Below are 9255 nucleotides of genomic sequence, written 5' to 3' on the forward strand. Positions count from 1 at the left end.
CATTCATAGCATAACAGGCAGTCTAAGCTACTCTTTACTACAAGAGAAGGATTTAAACTATAACCTGTTCATACCAAAGAACTAAGAAAAAATGAGTACAGAGTCAGAGCCAGAGTTTCAAAATATTCTCATCTGTTAAATTAAGAGTATCTCCCATAGAAAAGCAGTGGAGGCCCCACAGGGCAAGTACAAAACAGAATTAAAACTCCCAAGGGTCTTGTCTTTACAAAAGAAAAGGCAGGAGGCAGCCCCTGGACAGCTGGTCATGCTGGCCGCTCCGGTTGGACCACGTTGCATAATCCTCAGTCGCATCACAACGTCTCTGAGCATTTTGATGGGGGGAGGGGAGAAGGGGCAGTGTAGTGTGTATGGGAGGAGAGTCCCAGAGGGCTCTCTTTGCCCCCTTACCCCCTTTTTCTATCCCAGAGGAAAGTAGATGGAAGCTGGCTATACCTTGAAATGAGGCTATGTGTTTCAAACCTGGGGACAGGGGTAAGAGGGGATCTGTGCTTTGAGCAACCTGAGCCAGAGACAGAGGGGTGTTGGAGGGGTGAGGGGAAGATGCATGATGCTTATTGCTTTGTACCTTTCACTGGGAAGGAGGGCAGCAGCCAACAGTAGCTCACAGGTTTGTAAACTGAGCCTGCTGGCTTCAAGAAGGGAGGCAATGAAATCGAATTAAATATAAAAGAGTCATTTGTGCAAAAATAACTTAAATAAAAGACCTGGGGAAGGGGGTGTTCCCCTTAGCCTGGTGGGGAGCGGGCCATATACCACCCCCCCCAAGGCCTTTTCAGTGACATGGCTTTGGGGGGGAGGGGGTGAGCTTCCCTACCCCCTGCAATGGCTCAGGATGGGATTGTAGGGGAAGGGCTTGCATTTGTGCTCTGAGTGGGGAGTAGTGCCCCCACCCACTGTCCACAGGTGCAGGTGGCTGGCAGGGGCTCCCAAGGCTCAGCACTCAGCTTTCCCCAATCAGGGTCAGATCCAGCTCCAGGTATGGCTGCTATGGGGCCAGTTTCCTCCTCTTGTTTTTGGCAGGACGGCCAGGGCGGGCCCGGGGAGGCAGAGGGACAGCCGCCTAGAGGAGGAGAAGTTGAAAGAAATGATCAAACATTTAGGTATCAAGAAGTCTTTTATTTTCTCTCCACTCCCTCTAACCCTTTTTCCTCCTGCCTCACCCCTTACACACCCCCTCCCACCCACCCACTGACATACACTTACTCTGGTTGTGGGGCTGGGGTCCAAGGTAACGTCCTGGCGGGAGCTATTGCTGTTCCGGGTAGGGCTGCAATAAGGGGCACAGATGATCAGGAACACCTCCCCAAGCACCCGGTGAATTTCAGAGTTTGGGTGGGAAACTTTCTACATATGGACAGTAAAGGCATAATATCCTTATCATATTCAAATAAGTATTTGCCCTTTTGAAAGCCAAGCTACTCTTCAGCCATTTCTACAAATCCAGCAAGAAGTGAGGAAAGGCTAAGATTGTGGTGAGCCCAATACTCACTTGTATTTTCTCCTCCGGCCTCTACGAGACTTTCTGACTCCCCCTGGGGGCACCTGAGAAAAGACAGACTGTGTGTAGGGAAAGTTAAGAAAAGGCACTAAGGCTGTAGCCATTCCTCAGAGCCCTTCAGCCAGACCTCCATCACTGCACTGACCTTAAGGTCCTCAGAATGGGGCCCAGGAGGGGATGGATCCTTGGGCTCAGCACCCCCTTCAGCCAGCTCCCCATTATGCTGCCAGTGATGGGTCCTTTTTGGGGACCGTTCCATTTGTCCATTGAAGCCACCACGTGCCCCCCACTTGAGGGCTAATCGGCCAGGCTCCCGCCGGCTGCCAGGCTTTCGACCCCTGCCTGGTCTGGCCTCACCATTAATGCCCCTAAGTCCCCCTCCTCCCCTCCGGCCCCGTTTCCCTGACCCCCTCCCAGTGAGCAGCTCAGGGACTGGGGGGTCAGGAGAACTATGGGGTGGGGCTAAGGCACTGAGGGGAGGCCGAGCAGGCTCCGGCTCCAGGGCTGAGGTGGGGCTCTCAGGGGGCAGACAGGGGGCTTCTGGCTGCTCTGGAGGGATCTGAAGGCAAAAAAAAAAAAAGTCAGTCTGCTTTGTAACTCAGAATGCCCATATTTCCAGTTTGGGGAAAAATTAATGACAAACATACCCCTAAACGCTCACCTGGAGACTCTGTAGCAGGCAGGCTAGGGGACTAGAAGCCTCTGAGAGGGGTGGAGGAGCTCCCCCCCCAGGGAGGAGCTGCAACCCCAACTGGCCAGAGAGAAGAGAGCCAGGAGGCTGCAACAAGCTGGGGAGGGTTCCAGGGCTGCTGGTCAGCGAAGACAAGTCACCTGTTGAATTATAAAGTCAGGGGTCTCCCTAGGCAAACCAATTAAGTTGAGCAAATCCTATTACTCTCTTAAGCTTTATCCAGTGCTCAAAGACTTTCTTCCCCAGTTCGTCCAGCTGCAACTCCCAATTTTTACTGCTTCCTTTCTTCTCTTTCATACCAGAGTCTCCCCTCAGACTTACCCAGCAGGCTGGCACTCAGCAGAGGGCTAAGGAGTTGGGGGGGTCTCCCTGAGTTGGAGGGGGCCTTGCCCAGAGAGGAGGCTCCCAGGTCAGTAGTTGCCGTGGTGACACTGGAGGTAGGTGGTCCAGGTTGGGGGGCACTCAGGACACAGGGCTAAGGATAAAGAATGGTTATAAATGTGTAAAGTATTCCATACATCTATAGTACTTTCACATATACAAACTCACTGAAGCCTCACGTGAAGTAGACCACACTTATTAAATACAGACCCAGTTCTTGTAGCTCTCCTACCCCTAGTCAAGCACTAAGCCCTCCCTAAAGGCCCCAAGGAAGAGCTCAACATAAAACTGAAAGCCTTTGATTCCCAGCTCCCATCTCTGATTCTACCTCTTGTCCTGTCCCACCCAATCACCCCCTATCCTCACCTGAGGGGAAGTCCCCGAGGGGGGATCCAGGCTGGCAGCCAGCAGCGCAGAATTTAAAGCTATGAGGGTAGGGGGGGCTGAAAGTGGGGGGAACAGTAACGGGGGCAGGTCTCCTAAACCTGAAAATGTCTCCCCACTTGGACCTCCAGCTCCCTCTGCAGATCCCTCTGCATCCCCAGCTGTGGGGCCCAGGGCCAACAGAGGCAGGAAAGAGGCAAGGAGGTTGCTAGGAGGTGCAGAAGGGGGTGGAAGGAGGTCTGAAGGGGGTGGTGGAAGCAGGGAAGCCACCAAAAGTGAAGGCCCTTCAGGCTCGCCTGGGGCTAGGGGAGGGCCAGGTCCCCCTGGTGGGGGTAGCAGGGGTTCAGGGGGAGGCTGTCCCCCTCCCCCAGCCAGCATGCCAAATAAACTGTGGCTGAGCAATGGAGAAGGTGGAGGCTGCCCCAGACTCAGAGGGAGAGGCAAGGCCCCTAGCATCCCCGGGAAGCTGGCTCCACTCAGTGCCAGGCCCTGCTCAGGGCTGGGAAAAGGGAAAGCCTCCCCACCAGTCAGGGGAGGCAGAGGGCAGGTGGGGCCCGGCCCCATCCCGAGCCCTTCAGATGGGCTTTGAAGTACAGGGCTGGGGACTAGGGGGGCTTTGGAGGCAGCTGATGGGGCAGGGGCACCTGCAAAAGAAAAGAGATTCAGCTTAAAGGAGGCTCTTTCTCCCAGTGTCCAAAGAACCCAACCTCCCTGTGCCCAACCCAGAAAACTGCCAAAGAGTTCTAAACTCTCCCCTAGATGTCTTGGCTGCCTCTTTCCACCCCAGGGGAGGAGGGGCTCTACCAAATTCAATTACATACCTGGCACACTGCTGAGGCTGCCACTGGCGGTCCCAGGCAGGGAGGGCAGAATGGGGTGCCTGGGCTGGGGAGGGCTCCCTGAGGAGAGGGTTGGAGGAGGAGGAGGAAGGTGTGCGTCTGACCCCAAAAGGTTAAAGCTTCCATCAGAGTGGGGAGGGCCAGGGGTGGAGAGTCCCAGAAGGGACAGCACAGAAGGGAGAATCGGTTGGGATGGCTCAGGGAGAGAAAGGGGTTGGGGTACAGGAGCAGGAGCACGAGGACGGCTCCGTCTAGGGGCTTGAGGGCCTCCCCCTTCTAGCAATCGCAATACAGTTGGGGGTCTGCGGGGACGGCGCTGAGTGGGACGGGGTGATGATGAATGGGAAGCTGAGGGCGCTGGGACACAGGGCCTTCGGCCCTGTAAAGTGCTGGGAGGGGGGATCGGGGGACGCTGTGCCTTGGCCGCTGCAGAGAGTAGGCTGCTAGCAAGGAAGGGTGGTGCCCCAGGCCCTTCCACCATGGGGGCCCCTCCCAGGGGTCCCAGGACCAGAGGCAGGTGCATAGTGGCTGAAGACACTGGTGGCTGAGTGACGGGACCAGGGGGACCAGGGGGGGCAGGAAGATTATTGCTTGGGGGCAAAGGAGGGGGTGTTAAGGCATCACTACAGTGGAAGAGAGGAGGATCTGAAGGTGGTGAGGAAGAGGCATGGGGAGCTGGAAGAGAGCCCAAGTCTGCGGGCACTAGGCTGGATCGGAGGGCAGCTCCCCAGTTGTATGAGGGGGCATTGAGGCTAATGGCAGGTGGAGGAGGTGGAGCTGGAGAGGGAGCATTGCCCCTTGGGAGGAAACAGGGACTGCTGCTACCTCCAGAGGGGACTGGGTCAGGAAGCCTTGGTGGTGGAAAGAGCCCCCCAGGGCCTGCTAGAGGGGGGAAGGCCTGTGGAACTGAGGGTGGTTCTGGAGGAAGGGAGCCAGGACCCCCATTAAGTGGAGTTGTGGGAGGGACTCGACAGGGAGGGCGGGTAGAGGGGGGCCCTGGGGACACAGTGTGGAACATTTGGGGGCTTGCTCCCTCTCCTGCAATAAATGAGAAATGATGGGTTAGCCTCTCATAAATTCCCAACCTCCCTCCTGCCCTCCTTTCACCAAGCAGCTCCCCACTCCTCCCACCATTCCTCTTCCAGGCCTTTAAGTTGTCCTCAGTCTTCTGTAGTGAAGACTCACCAGGAGAAGAGTGTGAGCAGGTGGTCTCCATGCTGCGATACAGGGTTGCCATGGCAACAGCTTTCCGGCGATGGTTGCACAGCTTGGTCATGTCTTCCTCTGATGCTGGCCCCACCCCAGCCCCACTTGGGGTCACCGGGGCCAAAGGGTCAAAGTTGAAAACCTGTAAGGTAGAAGGCATGAACAAGGACCCTGAGGGGTTGGAATCTGTGACAAAGGCTACCATGGGCAGTGACTTGCATTAAATCTCTAGATTTATCCTGGTACTCTCTGGCACCTCTCATCACTCTGACCTTGGGGACATTGAGTGGACACTCCAGACCGCACTTGCAGGTCCCATCGCTGAGGAGGTAGCTCCGAGTTTGCTCCAAGGAAGACAGCTCTGTGCCACTTGGGCTGGGAGAGGAGAGGGTCAGAGAGTATGGGGTTAGTTGACACTGAATTAGGAGACACTTCTAAATGACAGTTCCTTAAAGACCTTCCAAGGAAGGGCAGAGAGTAAGGTATGTGGGAAGAAACAGGGAGAACAGATTTAGAGAGAGAGCAAAAAGGCTGAGGAAGGAAGGAGGAACAGGAAAGCAACAGGGTACCAGAGATCTGAGCTTTGAGAGGTAGAGTGGGAGAGAGAAATTAGGCAACTGAAGGGACTGGGGATAGAATTCAGGGAACTTCAAGGATCTATACCTGATATAGAGCACAGCACCCTCTCGAACACAGCGCTGCCAACCGATGGGGACAGATGTGGCCACAGGGCCCCCAGGTCTGTCTGCTCCACTGCTCTCATTGCCCCCATTCATTGTGTGTAATCAGCTCCCACGTGCCTGATAACACAGACATCCATGTGGGCATTAGGAAGATTAAACTGGGCTGGGTACCTGAGGGAATACTCCAGAAAGGCAAAGGTTGTGGGGAGACCTAAGAGAACTCAGGGATAAGGGGAAACCCTCTGAGAGCTGGGCTAGAGAATGAGGGGGAACCCGCTGCTATCCCACCATGGCTACCTGAACATCTCTGCAAACATTGTGGGGTCCAGTCTAAAGCCGGGGCCGCCGGCTTAGCCCACACCTGCAAGACAGGAGAGAGAAGGGACTGTGAGGAATCTGCCCAACTCAAGAGACCACAACACTTCAAGATACTTTCAAGGGAAAGATCCTTAATGAAGTGCCCATAAAAATCACAGGGATCTGCTGGCTGAGTCCACAACCAACCTTTACATGTGCGGTCCCTAGGGGTCAGAGGAGCAAAGCCTCACCTCCCAAAGACCAAGGAATCATAGCCCAATCCCTAGTCATATAAAGAGCAGAGTCCCTTTGTCCCATTAGAGACAGAAGACTTCACCCAGGAGTGTGGGCAAATTCCCATGCGGGGCCAGTAGGAAGTTTCCCAGAAAGCCTGGCCCCTGCTGTTCCCACTGCCCCCCAGGAAGATCATATAAAAAGTACAGATTGCCCCACAGGTCATCAGGCCATTGCCCAACTGCCTGTTTGGTGGTACCAACAGAACTCGCCCCCCCCCCACTTGCTGATCTCGTCCATTTGGGTCTTCTTAAGAAAGGTTGGGATCACAGCTCTGTCTTCGCCCAGGATCCTGAGAAGCTCTTGATTTCCCCCCAAGCCTAAGGCAAGGGGATTCAGCACCTCCTATACACAGACTTCAAATTAGTTCCAACGGGGATTCTTCTCTAATATGTGGGGCCACCCCACAAACCTGCAAGTATCCTCTCCAACCTCACCATAGCTCCCACTCCACACTGGCGGCTTCAAAACTTTCCTCCTCATAACAAGGCGCCCTGTCACCCAGCCTGCTTCCCTTAGCTTGGGGAGGAGGGGAAGGCGCACGAAGTAGGAAGGAACTTGGGGAGAGGGCGGGCGGAGGGTGGGCAAAGCACTGAAGGGAGGGAGGTGAAGAAGGCAAAAGTCAAGCAGTTAAGAGAGGAAAACGGTGGGGGCAGGTGAGGGCGGGGGAGTGGGGATGGGGCCAGTGAAAGGGGCTGAGAGGACGTGGAGGGGGCAGAGGGTAGGGAGGGGAGGGGAGGAGAGGGGAGGAGGAGGGGGAGGGGCGGGGGGGGCCGGGCCCTGCACTCACCGCGGCCCATGGTTCGGCCGGCCCCGCCCTGCGCAGTCGCGGCCCAGAGAGTGAGTGGGAGGGAGTGGGAGGAGGGTCGGTGGAGCCCGAGCCTCCGGTACGGCCCCAGCCGGTCCTAGCAGGAAGCGCCGCCGCCGCCGCCGCGGATCACCGAGCGGCCTCCCGCGCATGCGCCATGGGGGCCAGGGGCAGCCCTGGGGATTCCGTTCCCAGAAGGCACCGCGCAGGCTGCTGCCGCCGCCGCCGTCTCTGCCGCCTCCACCGCCGCAGCCGCCGCCGCCGCCGCCGCTGCCCGGACGGGAGAGGGGCGGGGCCGGGCCCCCGCCCAGCGGACAAGGACGAGCCAACAGGAGGGGCCGCAGTGCGCATGCGGGAGCGCGCCTACCCTCCCCCACAACCCCCCATTAATCCCCAAGAGAACAAACACCCCACGCGGCCCCCCCGCCCTCCGCGGAAGGATCTGAGCCTCTTCCCAGACCACTGGTGGCCAATCCCAGCCTTCCCTGGGGAGGGGCCCTTTCCAAACCCACAATCTGTTGGGGGAGTCAGGAATGCCAGGTCCAGGAGGGGCCAGCCCCCAAAGATGAAAGTCGCGACTTGCCCTGCCCCGCCCCAAAGGCTTCCAGAGTAGTCTGCTGGGTAGGACTTGACCCACCTCCCCAGGTCAGCGTGTCACAACACGACCTCGGCCTGTCAAGTCACATGACCTCTGCCTGTCACTGACAATCTGGTCAGTCTTTGAATCAGGAGAGGGCATCTGGTCCAACCCACCCCAGCCCCACTTACAGAGGGGAAATAAATGGAGGACTGGAGCAACAGAGAAGGCCTGGCCAAGGACCTGTCACTGCCAGATCACACCGGCCTTCTGACAGTTTCTTAGACAAACTGGCTATCCCCGTGAAAATGTGACAGGATGTACAATAGGCCATCACATGGCCTCTGTTTTCTACCTAATGGCACAAGAAAAATACTTCGCATTTTGCATGGTGCCTTTCACTTTCGTTCAAGCTGCCTTCAAGTTCATAATTCTCTCATTTTACCTTCACAACTCTTTATTTTCAAACAAGAACGGTGAGGCACAGAGAGATTAGGTGGCTGGACTGGGATCCCTGGGCAAGTGAGGAGCAGCTGAAGCTAAATCTGACCTCTCCTGACAACCTAGTCCAAGGCAGTCATGCGCTCAAGTGCATGTAATATCCCAGGCAACAAGGCTCTACTGTAGCCCAAACACCTAGGAGGCAGGAGGCCTGTGCCCAGATCCTCACATCAGGGAGTCACAGGACTGTCTGGTACAATGAAAAGGGCGGGTCTTGGTCTTTGGTGAAGGGCACCAGAGCACCATGAGGGGACATGAGTGGGGAAACGGAATCCGGCCCACCGGGGAAAGAGCACTAATTCTGGCATGCCGAGGACTCATTAGAAACTTTACCAAGATAAAAGTTAAGGGTGCTCTTCTGAAAGGAGCTGAAAATGACTACCAAGGGGATTCAAGTACCTCGGCCCCTTTTTGGGTAGTTAGGGGCTAAAAGATCAAACCCCTTTAAGAAGACTGGAGATGCAGACAATCTCGGCGGACGGATGCAAACTTTCAAAGGAGGGAGGTTTAAAAGGCTTTGTGCCCATTATTGGCTCGGAGGGGGTCAAGGAAAAGAAAATGGGAGCCCTTTATGAAGAAGGTAAAACGGGGGCTAATGCCAGGTGGGCAGACCAAAAGCTCCTGAGGAAGACAAGTTACAGTGAGGTTTCTCTCGTCAGCCTAGGGGCAGCCACAGTTGATAGCCGTTGGGGCCGTTGGGTGCTAGGAACTGGCGCCCCGCCCTCTCTCCTCTCCCACTACCCCCCCGCACCTCCCACCACCCTCGTAGTCCCCTGCGCGTGCGCGCGCAGACATTGGTTGCCAAACATTGCATCATCCCCGCCCCCCTTCCTTCCCCTCCCCCCTTCAGCTCTCCCCCTCCGCGCGCGCGCATGACTCACTCACCTCCTTCGTGGAGCCTCGTGACCCAAAGCCACTTCCGGGTCCAACTAGACCTCGACCCCAGAGAGCGATTGGGGGCGGTGCCGCGGAGCTTCTGAGTGGCGGATGTAAGGGGTGAGGCGGGGCCAAAACTGGCGTGCCGCTTTCTGATTGGTAGGCTTCTGGATCCGCCCCGAAAGCCTCCTTAGGTCCT

The 9255-nt window shown here is 56.5% G+C and overlaps 1 protein-coding gene across 3 annotated transcripts; it reads right to left on the reverse strand.

Moving 5' to 3' along the window:
- Nucleotides 1-110: 110 nt before the first annotated feature.
- Nucleotides 111-9099, reverse strand: MBD6 (methyl-CpG binding domain protein 6). Of its 3 annotated transcripts, none has more exons than XM_081128878.1 (13): nt 9066-9099; nt 6001-6064; nt 5684-5820; nt 5293-5395; nt 5000-5162; nt 3797-4852; nt 2958-3619; nt 2532-2685; nt 2181-2350; nt 1665-2078; nt 1511-1563; nt 1225-1288; nt 111-1081 (listed from the first exon to the last, which is right to left on the reverse strand). In XM_081128878.1, exons 3-13 carry the CDS (start codon nt 5794-5796, stop codon nt 1007-1009), a joined length of 3027 nt encoding a protein of 1008 aa, XP_080985004.1. In that variant the 5' UTR covers nt 5797-5820; nt 6001-6064; nt 9066-9099; the 3' UTR covers nt 111-1006. The 3 variants fall into 3 exon arrangements, with proteins under 3 accessions (XP_080985004.1, XP_080985002.1, XP_080985003.1); XM_081128876.1 differs by lacking the exon at nt 9066-9099 and adding an exon at nt 7085-7247; XM_081128877.1 differs by lacking the exon at nt 9066-9099 and adding an exon at nt 6732-6807.
- Nucleotides 9100-9255: the final 156 nt, after the last annotated feature.

The sequence above is a fragment of the Miniopterus schreibersii genome (assembly GCF_964146895.1).
Source record: "Miniopterus schreibersii genome assembly, chromosome: 2".
Taxonomy (NCBI): Eukaryota; Metazoa; Chordata; class Mammalia; order Chiroptera; family Miniopteridae; genus Miniopterus; species Miniopterus schreibersii.

Excerpts from the sequence above, each read along its gene's own strand:
- MBD6 (XM_081128878.1), bottom strand. The coding sequence starts at position 5,796 with ATGAATGGGGGCAATGAGAGCAGTGGAGCAGACAGACCTGGGGGCCCT. Across the intron at positions 5,163-5,292 it reads GTCCACTCAATGTCCCCAAG|GTTTTCAACTTTGACCCTTT; the intron begins GTCAGAGTGATG and ends TCTACCTTACAG. Across the intron at positions 1,082-1,224 it reads ACCCCAGCCCCACAACCAGA|GCGGCTGTCCCTCTGCCTCC; the intron begins GTAAGTGTATGT and ends CTCCTCCTCTAG.